Below are 17,585 nucleotides of genomic sequence, written 5' to 3' on the forward strand. Positions count from 1 at the left end.
ATAGAAGCAACACCCAGATCAGCATTGGGGAACCACTGACATATCATCTTCATCCGTTTATTTCTTCTGTCTGGAAGCATATTGCTATTTCCATGCTACAGGGTATGAGATAACATGAGGTCCGTAAAACTTCCTAAGATTCTGTGAGCCAGGATGGACCCCCTTGTTATTGATGGGGAAGGGTGTGGTAACTCCTTGTATAGTCTTTGGTTATAGCCCTAGTCACTTGTGCTTTAGGCTGTTTAAGATTGACTTCTCCCACCTGGGAACCATCTTTATCACTCCATCCTGTACTTGGCACAAAGGAGACTCTCAGATGAAGGACATCTGTCTCTTATCCTTCACTTCGTCCTGTCTCTCTGACTAGAGAAATCAGGTTCTTGAGAATCCTTTCTGCCTTCTCCTGTCACCTTCCTTGAGTGGTGTTTAGGGAGCTCACAGATCTGACCAGCCTGTCTCCACGGGAGATGGTACGCAGTGCACAAGATTATCAAATGACCCAGATCTTCCAAGTCATGATATCAGCGCAGTTTTTCAGGAAAGGATGAACCAAGCCAGAGGTGGTTGAAAATGTATTTATTTTTCTTCAAATGATCTTTTTTTCAAGCAATAAATAAAAACTGACATGTTTGACTTATCTAAAAAACAAAACCAAACAAAAAATCCCCTAGACTATATACATCCTACAGAAAAACAAGCATATCAAATGTAGAAATGACGTCACTCTGAAAGATGGGGCTATTTACAGAAGTTACAAGTATTGCATTGCTCTGTCTTAAAGAAGCCTCTTTCTCCTAGGACTCATAAACTCTAAGGAAGGGCAGGGTCCTCTTCAAAGAGGTGGCACTCTCCATCCTTCTCGACAGACAGGGGAAATTTCAGGGAAGAACATCGACATCCAGACACTGTATTCGGTTTCCTAACAAGGCTCCGCACATCAGCTGGCTTTCAAGGGGCCTGAAAGGGCCCCTCGTTCAGGAGGTCACGTGGCCCCTGAGCTCCTGACAGAAACCATCTTGTCCCTCAGCAGAGCTGAGGGGACTGACCATGAGACCACACTGAACTAGTGACAAACCCCTGGCTGTGGCTTCTGCCAGACAAGCCAGCTCTGTGTTATCAAGACCCAGCCTCCAAGAGCACCTTGCCATCCAGAAAGTAGCTTCCCAAACTTGGTTACACACGGAAAGCACCTGGGGAGCTTTGAAACCTACTGATGCCTGGGTTCCTCCTCCAGAAATCCTGCTGTACTTGGTCTGGGATCGCCCGGTAGCAGGGTTTCAAAGCTCCCCAGCTGAGGCTGACGGGCAGCCAGGGCGAACCACCACTTTACCAACTAAAGGCTTGGCGGCCCCTCCAATCTCACAGCCCCTTCCCCTCACATTTGAATCACCCGTCCCACCTCCCTCTGCCCATCTTCCCGTGGATTCTACGTTTTTTCTCATGGCTTCCCAACCTTTTGGGTAACTCTCTGGAATCGAGCTAGGATGGGTAACTGAGGAAAATGGTCTCAGGAGGCCACAACTGAGGCTGGGAGCTCCCGGCCACCGGCTCACAGGCGGCTTCAGCCGAATACTGCTCGGGGGAAGCTCCACGAACACACTTGGGTCACACAGAGATGCCGGGAGGGAACCGGCAGCATTCTCCAGTCTCTACGGAAGATCCAGAGTGCCTACTGCCTTTGTCAACAGCACAGTTGATCTTCGGTGTAAGTGGCAATGCTTTCCACCCATGACACATATTTCGCGTCACCAGAAATCACTCCATGGGGAGACACCTGTTGAAACCCACTGGCCATTTGGACAGACCCTGCGGTGCTGTCTTCATTACAGTTATTCCAAGTCATCAAAGAGGCTTCTGATGGGGGAATAGTGACCCAAGTCCCTGTTTCCAATCAAGCCAATTTCCTATTTGATTTCTAAGAGTTTTGGGGCTGCTATTGGGTACAAAGAAAATGGCTTTATAAATAGTGGTTTGACGCTGTGACAGAAGACTTGAATTGGAAAGCAGGGAAAAGACCAGTCTGGCGCAGGTCCTGGGTTCCGACCGTGTGGTTGGGATCCAGTCTGGGAAAGCAGGATACACAAGTTTTGGCCAATGTACACTCATTCTGTAAAAAGCTACTTTCCCTCCTCTCTCAAGCAGTCCCTCCTGCGGGCCTATCTGCTTGTGGGAACCCACGCTTTTTCAGACAGGGCTTGGGAAAGGCAGGACAAATGATGCCAACACAGGCTCATGTTTATGGAAGGAAATGTAAGGAACCTGGTCCTGTCTGGGATGTGGGGCTGAGAAGGAGCATTCCAACACTATTCCAACCTTGAGGCTTGAAGTTATTTATGGGTGAGCAGGAATGTGCATCACTTAGATCCTCAGAAGACTAAAAAGAACCCAAAAAACAAAACCGAAAAGCATGCTCTCGCTTCTAGACAAGTTTGGAATTACCTCTAACCTGGTACTGGGTAACAACACTGTTCCACGATACTACAAATTAAATAACACGTAGTTTGTCCCGTCCTCCCTCCCCCAAGCCCAACCCATCTCCTTCTTTCTCCAAAAGCCATTCCTCCATCTGGAAAGGGCCCTGAAAATGGCAGTATCCCAAGAAAGGATTCTAAGATGGCACACAAGTGCCCTGGATGCCTGTCACAGAAGCCAAGCAGCCAGCTCCCCCACAGAGTCTGCCCGACTCTTCACTCACTCTCTCTTGCTGTCCTAGACTTCCAAGGGACCTGAAATAGGGTGTCCACTCCCTTCTTTTTATTCACCTATTCACTTTAAAAATATTCACCGACACCACGAATTTTAAGAACCCAAGAATTTGTTGGTGTACTTCATTCCAAGCAAACCCCCTAAAATTAAAAACTCTGATTTATGTAAAAGAGAAAAAAGATGGTGCTTCCACTTCCAAAAGGATCCATTTCGGGTCTATCTCTCTTAGCTGGGTTCCCCAATGGCCTTGCCAAATGATTCACTGCAGGAAAAGCTGAATTGCGCCCAATTTATTTTACGAGCACCTTATATGATATGGCATTTATCACAGATGATATACAAGTTCTCAGGCAGGTCTATGAGAAAAATGCTTCCACCGCCACAGTGAGTTATTGATCACCAGAAACGGTTCTATTGTTGTGGTTTCAAATCGCTTCAGTGGCCCATGTGCCCAAGAACCAAGAATCCGTATTCGCGGATGCAGTATGCGCGGACGCAGTATCCGCGGATGCAAGAATCAGCGGATTTACGCATCCACGGATTTGGGTATCCGCGATGGAGGGAAGGGGTGCTGGAACCAATCCCCGGCAGATACCGAGGGAGGCTGTAATGAAAAAGTAGTCCCTTCCTTTCTTCCTCCTCCCACCCCCCCCCGACCCCTTCTCAGCGGTAACAAACGCAAGCTGATCATCATGCTAACTTGTACACACCACTTACTTCCTAACTGCTTTGACGTCTGCATGCTATTGTGCTCTGCTGATCCACGTTAACATAAATATATTCTAAATTCACCATCACTAGACTCTTTGTACTTACATACTCTGAGGAAATTCTTAATAAATACTTTTATTTATTATTAAGCATAATTATTCACCTGTTGGTGGTGACTTAGAAAGGAAAACCATGTCCTAAAAGATTTCTTTAAAAAAAAAAAAAAAAAATCCTGTAACTACAACAACAACAAAAGGACCGAGCACACAGAACCAGGCACTTCTGGCGAACCTGTTTTTATCTTGTCCCTTTCCCTCCCCTCCCTCCCTTCCCCTCCCCCTCAACAGAACTGGGTGGGCACATTTGCCAGGATCTGCGGGTTTCCTAACTTCAAGCCTTACTGCTGAAAAAAATGAGGTAAGAAATTCCTATCTGAAAAGTAAAACTGACGCACAAACCAAAACCCAGGTCTTCCCTGCCTGCCGAGGAAGACATTATTGCTCTAAGTTGGAGTGTTGTGTTTGTTTGCGTTAAATATATATTCGAAGTCCTTATTGCCATTCTAGCTGGCCCCCCGTTGGCCAAAGAGAGATGGATGGAAGGAGCTCTGTCGCCCCCTGCGGGCCAGTCCCGACCTGCTGCCCGCACAGGGCGCCACCCAACCCGTGCTGAGAGCCGATGGGTGTAGGGGAGGGAGGATTCGAGAGGCTCTAACAGCTGGGGGAGGTGGTGATGGGGCTGTGCAGATAGGGCAGGCTGCTGGGCGCCGGGTGCCCCCCGACGGAGACCGGGAAGCTGAAGACGAACTGCGACGTAGGGGTGGGAGTGGCCTTGCCCCGCTCGCGCAGCGGCCCCGACGGGCTGGCGGCCTCCACCGCGCAGGACGTGGCCAGCACCTGCGACTCGAACTGCAACAGCTGCCCCATGAAGCTGAAGTTGGGCGAGATGATGCTCCGCCGCTGCTTCACGAACTCGAAGGCCTCCTCGAGCCTCACGCGCTTCTTCATCATCAGGTAGGCCAGGCAGATGGTGGCCGAGCGCGAGATGCCGGCCTGGCAGTGCACCAGCACGCGCCCACGGCAGTCCTTCACCGCATCTGGGGCAGAGAGCGGCGCGCCGTTAGCGGCGCCCAGGTCCCCATCCTTCCCGGAAGGCGGCGGCAGGCGGCCTCAGCCGGGACGAGGGTGCGGGGAGGACTGGAGAAGAGGGGGGCCTGCGGCTGAACCCCTGAAGGAACAGCGCCTCCCAGGCTGAGGCCGCGCAGGGAGGAAACCCACGGGGGGGAGGGCCTCTAGAGTTCCACCCCCGCTAGAGTATTTCGGAGAATTACGCAAACAAATGTACTACGCTTAGGAAATACGCCAGCTGAAGCTGGAGCAATCCCCGCACACACGGCAGGGTTTTCATTTGCAGGAACAAAAACAACGACCCAATCCTCCCTTTGTCTCCCTCCCCATCCCCAGAGTCTTATCCTCTCGGCACCTGGGGACGTCCAAGGAAAAGGTCCTTGGCTCTGTAAGCTAACAGCACCTGCTGTTTGCCTAGGTCCGTCAGACTATCCAGGGCCTGCACAACACCCCACGGGCAAGCCTTCCTACTGAGGAAGAAGGGAAACAGGCAGCCCCCCCCCCGGATATGGCCCTTCCTAAGTCCCTCCTTCCACACACCAGCTACACGTGGTTCCCTCTTCCCTCCCATCCTCCCTCCGCCAGACCTGGGCCCAGCACCCTGGCCTGGGAGGACCCAGCACCCTGGCCGGAGCCAGCCTACCGATGTACTCGATGGCCACCATGAACCAGGAGCTGATGTCGGCCTTGTGGCTGTCCTCCACCGGGATGCACTTGTACTGGTAATGTCCTTCAAAGTGGTTCGGGCAGTCAGAGGAGACGTTCAGCAAGGCTGTGATCCCCAGGGCGTCCAGCATGTCTCGCCGGGCTGCGTGATAGGCGCTGCCGAGGTAGAGGAAGGGAAGGATCTCCACGGGACCCCCCTGCACCAGAGAGGGAAAACAAAGCGCCCCCCGCCCCCCACCGGCAAACGTCGTTAAGTGAAAGGCAACTGGGCAGGGGGCTGGGACGTGTGGGGCGGGGAGAGGGAAGCCAGTCTCAGGTGGGCTTTCACGGGCCCTGGGGACACTGCCCATGGACCCGGCCCCTCCAGGTTTCCCGTGTGCCGCTTGGGCCCCGGCAGGGAGCGATGGGCTCTGGCCTTTCTGCTCTGCTATGGGCCCCACCTGCTGGTTCAGGCAGACCACTTCCCCCGTGACAGATGAAGCTGGCCGTGCCCCACTGTTTGTGACGCGAAGAGCTTACACCCGCTACCACTGAGCTACGCGGCTTAGGCACTTATTCGGCTGGATACGCCTTCACTTGGCAGACGAAAAGCAGACGCCATGTCCACCTCACACACAAGGGGAGGCATCCTGGCAAAATGAGGTAACGCTGGCTTCACTAATGACACTTTTCTGAGTCAGATCAACACAAGTGATCTCGGATTTGGGGAGCAGAGTTGCTGGACCCCACAAATTCACTCCATTTCCATCTAAAGGAAAGGGCTGGAAGGGGTGGGCTTGTATGAAATGTAGTGGCATAAGCTGGTTTCTTGGGAGAAGGATTGGTTGATCATTTATGTCCATTTAGCATTTACAATTAACTTGTATGGGGGGGCGGACAGCCGAACTGTTTTGAATCGGGCAGTCCACATGCTTCTGGCCTCCTTCCTTGCTTGTCTGCATAGAACTCTAGAGGCCAAGTCAGGGACATATGTGTTTATATTCTTTTCTTAGGTGAGGGTAATAAGAGAGGGAAGGGGAAGACTTCCAAGGAATAGTGGACTCCACATAACATCACACCCCGATACTCAACACATTCTCCCCACATTGAGGCACTGCGTCCAAAGCCTTTGACAAGCAGTCCTCTTCACACCTGGTCGTGCAGTGGGGTGCCGCAGGAGCTGCAGCCCAGGTCCAAGGACTCGGCCGTGCTTGGGGGCACAGCAGGTGGGATGGCTGCCAGGGCCTTGGTTTTGGAACAGAATTCGGGGTACTCGGAGGAAAACCTCTCATAGCCACCTGTAAAGTAGAAAGATATTCAGGTTAATGGGGTCGCTGAGCCAGCAAGAAACCACAAAGAACTTGAATCCTACCTGATGGAGGAGAGCTGTTGGGAAGCTGGGGCTGGTTGTACCTACATTTGACACTGGGTGGCGCTGTGGGCCCAGAGAGAATGGCTATGGAGCCCTTTTTCCCCGGGATGCAGAGATTACATTCGGCCAAGACTGCATCCTGAAAGCGGGAATGAAAGCTTTAGGGACAAGACTTCGGATTGGGATGCAGATACACAAAGGAGGATGTGCAGGGGAGATGAAGAAGGGATAATTTCTTTACAGTGATGACAAAGAAAGAGGGAATAGCCACTGGGGGTTTTCATGAGCACTTCAGCTGGCCCCTGGGCCCTACAAAAATGTCTGTCATCCCCCAACTACAGCCCTTCTTTTAGAGAGGTTCTCCAATGTGGGAGAGAATAAAAAACTATTACCCTGGCACCGGCCCTTCTGGATCTCAGCAACAGAACAGATGCCAATTGCACGGCCCCATGAACAGCTGTTCCATGGACATGGGGCCAAAATGAGAGCAAACGGGCTTAAATCTAAATAAATCCCTCTTGCTACATACAGGTTTGGGGCAAGGGAGGATTTCCTGACCTGAGAGTTGCTAAGCCCTGGAATGGTTCTCTGTGGGGTCGTCTTCCAGGGAAGGAAGGTCGTTTAAGTAAAAAGAGAGAAACGGCCAACTTCTCTGCAATAGTGTCAGTGCCATTCAGGAAAGGGCTGGCTGGGCGGACGTGGGCAGAGATGCGGGCAGAGATTCAGGCAGAGGCAGGCAGTGAAACACACCAAGAAGAGAGACATTCAACCTGTATCTCTGATTTTCTTCTGATCTCTGGGACTTCTCTTTGCGGGACACTTACCATCTATTGTCAGGGTTTGGCCCTGCTTGTATTTTTATTTTTGCAGTTTCTGTTGGACCAAAAATGGATTATAAATGAATTCAGTAGGGTCTGCGGGTTCTGGAACAACCACTCAACTGATGGTCACGTAGGCAGCTAGCCCGTTACGTCTTTATGACTAAGTGATAGGGTGGGTGCCACTGTTCCGGATCACCACTGTGCAAAGCAATTTTCCAACATATGACGGTTAGTCAATTACTCGCCCTGAATCCCAACCCTAGAAACTTCCGCTTTGGAGAGGAAAGAAAATTATGTTTGCCACATCATTAAGGCTTCCAGAAACGGAAGACATTTTTTCCTCTCTGACTGGAGGCCTCCTATTTCCCCCACTCCCTCCCTCAGGCTATAAATGGATATTTCTCTGGTCCCAGGCCCTGGCTTCTGCTGAGTCATAATGACCAGCCTCCCTGGAGGGAAAACCTGCTAGAGGGGCCAGTACTGCCCGCCTTCAGATGTGCTGGTGGCCTCAATGGACTTTTCATTGCAGGAGCGGCCTCCCTCCGGTTATCACCCCCATCTGTCCCCTTTCCCTATAAAGCTGTAAACACCGCTGCCCCAAGTGCGGTGTGTGCGGGAAGAAAAACCAGCAAGTGCCTCTAGCTGAAGTCCCGGGGATGGGAGACTTCGGGAGACGCTGCCCTTTGGAGAAAGCGGAAGGAGAAATGGGTCACTCAACCAACGGAGGTTGATCATCTATATGAAAAGCCATCACTTGTTATTCTAGAGACTTCTACAGGATTTGAAATTTTTTTTTTTTTTTGCATTATGCGGGCCTCTCACTGTTGTGGCCTCTCCCATTGCGGAGCACAGGCTCCAGACGTGCAGGCTCAGCGGCCATGGCTCACGGGCCCAGCCGCTCCATGCCATGTGGGATCTTCCTGGACCGGGGCACGAACCCGTGTCCCCTGCATCGGCAGGCGGACTCTCAACCACTGTGCCACCAGGGAAGCCCAGGATTTGAAATTTTTTAAGTAAGATGATCCGTGTCTTTATTACATACTTTGAGCTAGTAAAATACATTTTTTTCAGAGAGATGCAAGGCATGAGTGGTGCCCTCCAAAAGCTCATCAGCTAGACAGGCAGGCCAACAGTCACAGGAGGGCCAGGGCCCGGCTCCAAGGTCACGGAGGAAGAGCAGGCCTGAGGGCAGCAGGAGCTAAGGAACCTCAGAGTGGTGGGAAGAATGTTCTCGCTGCTGAGAAGGTACACAACAGGGCACCAGACTGAAGTCCTGAAGAGCCTCGCCTCTGCAGTCAGACTCACAGGTCTGGGTTGAATCATCGGCTGTGCAGCCTTGGGGCCGTCACTGAACCTCTCTGAGCCTCCTCCTCATCTGTAAAATGTGATGAAGCTTCCAGGCCAGGAGTCTCCTGTGAGGGCTGACTGGAACAGCCAGTGCACTGCACCGGGCCTCGGGGAGAAGCTCAATGAAGGTTTTCTTTTTTGGTACCTACAGGTGACTTCGGCTTTACTGGCAACTTCTCAGACCCTAGACAGCCTTCTCCTCCTGGGCTTTACTTATTTTTTCCAGTAGGCATCTTGAGAGCTGGTAATTAAGACAGCAGAAGAACAGGTGCTGGGCACTTCCTGAGCCCTGAGTGCCCTGCCCAGTCAGGGACATCTGCTACCTCCCAGGGTCAACCATCAATCAATCCGGGGCAGGGAGGGCCCAGCAGAACCCTCGGAGGGCTCCGAGCCTGCGGCTGACCCTGGGGGTGTGGTGTGCAGGGGAGGGTGCAGGCGGCCCAGAGGCCAGACCCGGCCTGAGGGGGGCTGTCTGTCGTCACCCTTAGGCTGCTCATAACAGGACAGAGAGACAGCAACGGTCAGGAAAAGGCACCATTACAACAAAGTGGAAAAACACGATTACTGAAAAGTCTGTTCCCTCTGGGGGGTTTTCAGAGAACAGGCAGAAAGGAACCAAGTGAAGAAGCAGATTTGTTCAAGGGACAGGAACAAGGTGAGGGCTGCGTCCCTCGGTGGCAGCAGTGGAAAGGTTTTCCCTCCTGAGCCGTTGCTAGCTTTGGGGGCGGTCTGTGGCTGGTAGTTACAAGGAACATCACCAAAGGCTCTCCTTCTGGGGCCGAGGTGCTGCACTCAGGCCAGGCCCTTGGATGAGCTGAAACGTGCCCTGGTGGGCCTGGAGCTCGCAGGCGAGGCAGTGCAGACACAGGAGTGCAGATCAGGGGCCATTAAGTCCACACCCCACTCACAAGGCCACACGCCAGGAAGCCACCTCCAGGTATCCCATGCGTGTTCATAAAAATGACAGACCCTCTTAAAAGGAAGTGTTCATTTATGTGTCAGGCTCTTCCCACACAGGTATCCAACCAGTAGCCCTAGAGGAAGGCGTGACAAGCCCCAGTTTTACAGAAGAGGAAACAACGGAGGTTCAGGGCAGCCCCCAGGTAAGGGCGGGACCAGCATTCAGTCCACAGAAGGGGCCTGAAAGCCGCTTTGAAGCTGGCCGTCAGGAGCCCACCCTGCTGCTTGCCCACCGCTGCCTCCCCGGTGGGCCTTCTCTAGGGGCCTTGCCTGCTGGTTTCATCACGCGAAGAAAGAGTTTTCACGCAGAAACAGAAGGGATGTGAACAGAGCACTGCTGACACTTCACCAAACTGCTTCTTTCCAGTGCTTTTCCAGGTAGTCATGGAGGAGTCGTGACCAGCGTTTTTCTATTTCATGAAATAGAACAGAAGCTCCTTGAATGCGCTGCATTTACAGAGCGTGTAATTTCATGGCATTGTGCTTTCAGAGTGACGGTCCCCGTCACAGGGACTTCAGCTAAAGCCACTTGCTGGCTCTTCTTCCCCCACACACCACCTTAACTCCAGCCCGAGTGTGGCATTAGCCCCGTCAGTGTGGGGCTACAGACACCTGGCCAGGTGATGAGCTTACTGGAGGGTACCACTCACGTCTTACATCTCTTGGGAAAAAATGTATTTTAAGAGCTCAAATTACGTAATAAGCACACAGATCATTTAACTTCAAAAAAAATTTCAAATCATCTCGAAGAATATAGAGTAGCTCTATACTGGGTCGTGGCAGAAATGAAACTGAATTTCTTAGGGTGGGTGGGATTGAAGAAGACTGCCCCCAGCCCCCTCTCCTCTGTGCCTCCCTTCCCAGCCCACATCTGTGCAGGTACCAGAGCCTCGGCCCTTCCAGTAAGAGCTAGGTTTATCCAAAACTCATGAGAGGGAAAGCTTATTGCCACTGTAGACCCGGAGGGGAGCGCTCTACCCCGTGACCCCTGCAGATGTGCACGGTAGACAAAGCAGACAGGTGTGGACGCGTCCCAGCTCCGACTGTGGAAGCCCAGCTAACACATTCCCTAAGTCCTGTTTTCCACCCTCAAAATGTAAGGATTCCAGACCATATCATCTCTAAGTTCCAACATTCTGTGATCCTGAACGTTCACAAACTACTCATTTGCAAACTACAAACCGACAGCAGGTGCCTCAAGACCTATATTTCCATCTTTTGAACACATTTTCACAGCACAAACGCCAATGAATTCCCACCTGGTTTTCTCCTACGTCCTATTGCATGTAATTCTGTAACAGACATGCTGACTAATTTTGACCCGTTTTTCTCATGTTCTTATTTAACAATATACCTTCTAGTCTTAAAGCTCTCATTTTCTCTTAAAACTTCATTTTAAAATTTGAGAGTCTTGGGGGGGGCGGGGGAAAAAGGACTATAATTTTCCACTTGATTCCCCTGAGGAATAACTACATCTACAGTTCCATTCTGTGTTCCTTTCATCTTCTCACACAGAAACTGTAGCTTTGAAAACTGGCTGGCCTCCTGCTTATGCAGGGGTGGGAGTGAATGTGGGAGAAAGTCCATCAGAAAGGGCAGGCTGGCGTAGTGCTGGTCGTCTCACCATAATAGGACTCTTAATGGGGTCTGTGATGGGAAAGACTGTCTCTTGGTGGTGACGATGGTCACGGATCTTAACGTGGCTGCCAGGTTTTCCCCGTGACCCTCTCCACGCTCAGAATATCACCCGTTCACAGACAGGGCTCATGGCCTCGCTCTCTTGGGACAGCTTATCAATACGAGGCAAATGTTGCCCAGCAGGCAAGTCTGGGGACATTCGAAGGTCCCTTGGCTTTGAGAACTTCCCTTGATGCGGGTGTTGACCTAGGAAGCGCCCCTCTAAATGCTGAGCATTTCCAGTTTAGCTAAATGGGCTTCTCACCTTGGGGCTTGGTGTCAAGACCTTGGTCCTGGGCCAGCTGGGCTGACACCTGATGCCACACTCGGGCTGGACCTTGTTTGCAGCCCCTCCCAGAGTCCTTCTGTGCTATCTGCTCCGTTCAGCAAGCCGCCTTCCGCTGAGTCTACATTTCTTCCTCTCCAACTTCCTCTTTGTTAGATGAGAACTGCCTCCCAGCAAGGAAACCAGCTATCTGCTTTCAGATGTTCTGATGTTTTTCAAGGAATTTCTTGGCCCTTTAAAAAGGCCGCCCTTTCTCCTCTCTGAGTTCTCTGTGCAGCCCACCTTGGTGGGGACAGCCCACCTTTCCTGTAAGCATCCAGGAGAAGCCCAAGGGAGCTGTGATAGGCTTACGGACAATCAGGTTGCCACTCTCAATTTACACCTACACCCTGTCTTTAGTTGCTCTTGTTGGTTGGAAACATCCAGTTCAAATGATGCAAAGGGTAGTGAGTTTGCTTCATTCCTTACAATTCTTTAAGGCCTTCGACTAGGGGGTAGGAATTACCTTTAAGGCCTACTTTTTTTTTTTTTTTTTTTGTAATTCTAACAATTCTTGGCTGTCATGGGCATTGTGTCCTGTTTGCAAGGAGAAAAGCCAGTCATTTTGCCTTTGGGTGAAAGAGGTGTTCAACCTTAGCATCCCCCAGGACTCTGCTGTTTGATGCCACTGACCTCCTGGAAACGAGGATGGGTAGGGCAAATGGACACAGAGAAAGAAAAGACAGAAGACAGTCACCCGAACCCCACCCACAGCATTCATTACGGGCCTTAGTGGCTGTTTTCACAGGAAGCATAGTGTCAGGTCTGTATGATCAGGCCTGGGGACTACTGGGTAGGTGACTTCCAACCTGGAAGGAGAAGTTAGAGTATTTAGTTCATCTTCCCAGTTTCTCAAAACAGCTCCAGGACAGCTTTTAAATCAGAACTTGAATAAGAACTGACAAAGGTCATGGGCTGAGACGAATTTTAGATAGAAAGAAAAGTAAGATAATGTTTTTATACCTGACATCTTCTGCAAAACAGACTGATTGATTTGGAGACTGTGGGAGGTAAAGGAAGACTTCTGTTAGGGTAAGAAAATGCTCTTTTTGTCTTTCTCTATTGACCCAGGGTGGATGGGGTGGGAGCGGTTGTCTAAAACCCTATTCCAAGGATCTATGAGGAGCGAGAAAGGAATTTCAAAGGAGACGTGTACTGTAATAAAATCTGAAAAGCTAAACTTTCTAAACTGTCCCTAAAAATGTCTTACAGGATTTTAAATAAAATGAGCTTAAAAAAAAGTTTATCCCAATGGGAAGCTTTTACTAGCCAAAAGACCAGAAAATGTAGTGATTTGGGTTACTGATTTTAGCAAACCTTGGGTAATATTAGGAAATGTAAAGGCCAGATAGTATTTCATTGATAGAAAGTAAAGTTTACTCTTAACTATGAATTCTTGTCTGTAGTATTAGTTATTAACTGCCTGCAATGAGTAACCAACTTCCTGCCCTCAAAGTGGCAGAAATGGGAAAATCGGCCTTTAAAAATGCAATTAATTGGTAGAATTAGATAGCCTGTGGCCAGGAAGGGTAATAGAGCTTCTGAAAATGCCCAGCTGTTTTTACTCTCCCTCCAGGACGGCAGACACCAACAATCAGTCTTCCATTGGCTTAATGTCTGACCACTTTTATTCCACACCCACCACTGCACATGAAATGAGACGCCCAGGAAGGCCCATTGGCTGCAAAATAAAGGAACAACTCCGGTGGGAAAAAAATTACCCAACCCGTAATCAGTTAAGGCATTTACTAAAGATAATCTAAGGGGCTTGTCTCCCCGTTTCCCTTTAGTTCCCCGTCCCCAGCTCCCCCCTGCCCATGAGCCCACATTTCCTGCCATTCCACTTCTCCAAGGGATGGGAGTGCAGGAGGCATGGCTGTCCTCCCCCTGAGGCACGTTCCCGCAGCGCTGGGGGAGCAGACCACGCCCATTTCCTTCTGCCCTCATTAGGGATGCCTTTCCAGTAGAAGGCAAGAAGAAACAGGACCTGTGTGGAGACCGCCTCTGCTTAGCACATAAATGAAAATACTCAAGTTGAATAGAATAGGACCCAGTTAACCTCAAAGAAGTTCTACCACCATTGCAGAACAAGCTGGAAGGAGCCCCCCCCCCAGCCCAAACTCTGTGAATTTTAGGCGGCTGCTTCCAAAGGTAGGCCCCCTTTGCTCAGAAAAACCCAGCTGAACCTCTCCTGGCTCCTCCCGGGGGGCCTGTTCCTGGAGAGAGAGAAGCTCGGTCCAGGCCTAGACACTTTCCGGCTCAGAGGATGCGGACTTTGAGAGGCAGCGGGCCGTCCTCCCTGCCCGCACCAGGTCAGACAACAGGAGGCAGTGCAGGCCTCGGGAGGAAACAGCCCTTAAAACACGCCTTTTCCGTGGGCCAGGCACCTCGCCAACCGCCAGGGGACTGTCGTTTTACCTTTTTACCCAGAGGCTGCCCGTCCAACGCAGCCTTCACATTAGCATCTGCCTTGCGCCGGGCGGCCGGTCCGCAGGGCGGCTCTCGGTACAGGTCTGGCTCCGGGCTCTCCCGGCGGAATTCGGGGGAACCAGGGAGGTGCCAGGAGCCCGAGGCGGAAGCCTTAAAAATCTGTCTCTCTCCCCGGGAGCGGGGCCTAAGTGTCTGCGCGCCCGGAAACCCTAGGGCGGTCCTCTCCGGATTTCTTCCAGGAAGAAAAACAAAACAGAACGAACCCAGACCCCACGTGCGTCTGCCCTACCTCGAGAAGGGTCCTGTGTTCAGGGCCCGCGCAGGCAGGCGCGCGATTGGGCTCCAAATCAGGAGCGATCGAGGTCAGCGCGGCACGGAGAACACCCCGGCCAGCCCCTGCCACTCGAAGGGACTTTGGTCCCAGAGACGTTTCTCTCCTCGTCCCCATGAGCGCCGGCACGCCGGCATCATGCAAGGGAGTGCAGGAAGCGTGCGTCAACAGCCCGGACCCCAGCCCGGCGCTCTACCCGGTCCGGGGCCGCGTGGCTCCCGACACAGCTCGGCGCCAGGGCAGGCGGGGGCCCCGGGCCCCCTGCGCCCAGCTCGCCGGGCTTAGCGGTCCTTCCGGTGCAAGGCTCTTCCTGGCACTTTCTCTTAAAGCGCTGGGAGGAGAAGGGAGGAGCGTTTGGTTTAATCTGAGGTGCCAAAGGCCGCCCTCGTAGAGAAAGAAAAATCAGCAAAATCGCCTTAGTAGTTCAACCAAAGGTCAACAGCAGCATTTCCCCAGCAGCTGACAGGTCAAATGGCCAGGAAACAACTGCCGAGAACAAAGTCCCCCGCTGTTCACGGGGGCAAGCCTGGCCCGCCGGCACTGGGCAGTGTTGTGCTTTTTGGCAGGGGCGGCGGGGAGAGGTTTCCGCCGCGCCTCCCGCCCCATCTCCCTTCCTCTCCAGTGAGCGGATCTGGAGAGGGCAGGAGGGAGGGGGGCCACGGGCGCCGACAGGGAAAGGGGTGGCTCTTTGATAGCCCGGGTCCGAAACGCCTCTGGACTTCGGAGGCCAAGACCCGCCGCGGGCGAAGGAACTCGCGGAATGCGGCGCGGGAGGAAGGGGCACTGCGCGGCCCCAAGGGGCCCCAAGCAACCCGCCAGCTCCCCGCCGCCCGGCAGGTGCGGTCGGCGCCCCCGTCCCTCCAGGTACTTGGGTAGCCCTCGGCCCTTTCGGAGTTTCCGACTTGCACATTTGACAAGACCTCCCGTCCCCAAGAGTTTCGCACTTAAGCGCGCGCCGCCATCTGAGAGTCGAGTCTGAACAAAAGGTCGCACTTGTCGCAGTTTGAGGCCCCGTCCCGCCTTGCGTTCCCCAGATACTCGGACCTCCCGCCTCCCGCTCCGGAGCCTAGGGATGGCCCGAGGCGGGAGGGGTTGGCGATCCTCCAGGTGGAGCTCGGAGTTGGGCAGCAGAGGAGGAGAGAACAGATCGCTCCACATCAGGCCCGCAAGCCGATCTTCGTTTTTGCGTTTAGGAAGGGCTGGTTTCCAGCCAGACCCGCAGGGCCCATCCCATCCCCGCGCTCACCCTCCTTCACCCCCTGCCCCATGTCTCGGGATCTCTGGGTCGGACTCAGGGCGGGACCCGGACACGCCAATCCAACAGGCCTAACCTCCCCACCGTGGCACTTGGGAGCACTTCCCTGGACTCGAAGGTGGGCAACGCAGCTGAGTCGCTTCGCCCGCAAGACCAGACCGTTAGTGGCTGTAAACAATCGCAGAATCGCCAGGAAGGGTCCGGAATTTCAGGTGACGGAGCCCTCACCGTCTCTGAGGACCTCAGGAGCTCGCGCTTGCACACAAACACACAGAATCCTTGCACACCACGCGCATACACCAGTACGCACAAAGGAGTGCGCGGGGGGGATCCCGCAGCCACGAGTCCCTCCAGGCACTTCTTCTCCTGCCCACTAAGGCTCAGGCCGCGGAGCCCCGCCGCATCGACCCTCCAGCTCGCGCCCGGCGCCGGCGTTTACCTTTGAGCAGGCAGATGTCGGTGCGCTCGGCGTTGCGTCGCAGCGCCTGCACCACCAGTGACACGGTGCTGTCCTCGCGGAGGCTCTCGGCGCGCGGGCTGCGCTCGTCGTAGACGATGACGGCTGAGTAGAGGCCGGAGCGCAGGCGGGCGCGGACCTCCTCCTCCGCGGGCAGGATCTGCTCCAGGCTCACCGAGCCCTTGGCCCGCCGCCGCACGATGGTGTTGCAGCGCACGTTGACTGAGCCTCGAATGTAGCCGGCGCTGTGCGCCAGGAACGGTCGGCAGTCCAGCAGCAGGCACTTGCCGCCGCTCAGCAGCCCCAGGGCGCCGTGGCTGCCACTGCCGCTGCCGCCCGCGCCGCCACCGTTCTCATCCCGGTTCATCAGCCTTTTGAGCACGCTGCAGTCCATCTCCCGCAGCTCCTCCACCGTCACCATGGTCGCCAGGAACCGCGGCTGCTGGGCACGCGAGGAGGCGAAGGACGCCCGGGCCAGCTGGGCTGCAGGAAGGGGCGAGCGGGGGCTAAGGGAGGGCGCGGGCAGAAGTGGCCGCAAACTTGGCCCTTAGGGGCTCCCACGGCCGAACCTCTTCTCCCTGGTCCCCTTCCTCCCACAGCCTCGCAGTTACATAGCAGTCCGAGCGGCCTCGGGCGCCAGGCAGCACGGTGCCAAGGGGGAGGTGGTGGTGTGGGGAGTGTGTTTACGGGAGAGGACCAAGGGCTTCTTTCCGTTGTCGCCTCTATTGTATTTTGCCCGTTGTGCTGCTCTGGCCGCCGTTCCCCACGAACTGCCGGAGCTCCGCGGTCTGCCCCAGCCAGAGTTTCCTCTCCTCGGCTTATGGATTTATTAATGCTCCTCTGCTCTCCCCCGGGAGGGGGCAGATTCAATACTACCTCGCGAGGCCCCGCCTCTTTCCATTCTAGGTCGCGAGCCCTGCTCCGCCCCCCGCGCTCGCTCCCCGCCCCTTCGCGACTCCCCTCGCCCCGCTGGTCCCACCCCCTCCGCCCGCCCGGGCGCGTGAATGGAGTACCGGCCGCTAGCGCCCAGTCACGGGGACGCGACGTCACAAAGAGCGGAGTAAACAGGGCGCGCGGCTGTCGCCGCCAGGCCCATTCATAAAACCAAGACCTAGAGGATGAGGGAGGAGGCCTCCGACCCGCGGGCGAGCCGCAGCGCCCGGACTTCGTGAATGGAGCTTGGCGGCGCCTCTCCCCAGCCTCCGCGGCCCGCGTCCAGCCCTACCCGAGTCGCCGTGCAGCCATCGCACCCCGCCGCGGTGGTGGCGGCGGCGACGGGCGGAAAACAAAGTCGCCAGCCGAGAAGCCGGCCTAGCGGAGGCCTGGGCTCGGTTTCGAGGTTTCATTCCTCTATCACCTCCGTGCTTGCCCCTTACCAGCCTCGCAGGTGTCCCCCACGTACCCAAGTGGACTGGGGAACC

At 54.1% G+C, this 17,585-nt stretch overlaps 1 protein-coding gene across 1 annotated transcript; it reads right to left on the bottom strand.

Moving 5' to 3' along the window:
• Positions 1 to 561: 561 nt before the first annotated feature.
• Positions 562 to 17,100, bottom strand: DUSP4 (dual specificity phosphatase 4). Its single transcript, XM_022571134.2, has 4 exons — positions 16,147 to 17,100; positions 6,342 to 6,487; positions 5,188 to 5,407; positions 562 to 4,513 (listed from the first exon to the last, which is right to left on the bottom strand). The coding sequence occupies exons 1-4, from the start codon at positions 16,583 to 16,585 to the stop codon at positions 4,128 to 4,130; spliced, it is 1,191 nt and encodes a 396-aa protein (XP_022426842.1). The 5' UTR covers positions 16,586 to 17,100; the 3' UTR covers positions 562 to 4,127.
• Between the last annotated feature and the right edge of the window lie 485 nt (positions 17,101 to 17,585).

The sequence above is a fragment of the Delphinapterus leucas genome, chromosome 21, assembly GCF_059928025.1.
Source record: "Delphinapterus leucas isolate spDelLeu-1000000601 "Yukka" chromosome 21, BTC_Dleu_Yukka2, whole genome shotgun sequence".
NCBI classification, from domain to species: domain Eukaryota; kingdom Metazoa; phylum Chordata; class Mammalia; order Artiodactyla; family Monodontidae; genus Delphinapterus; species Delphinapterus leucas.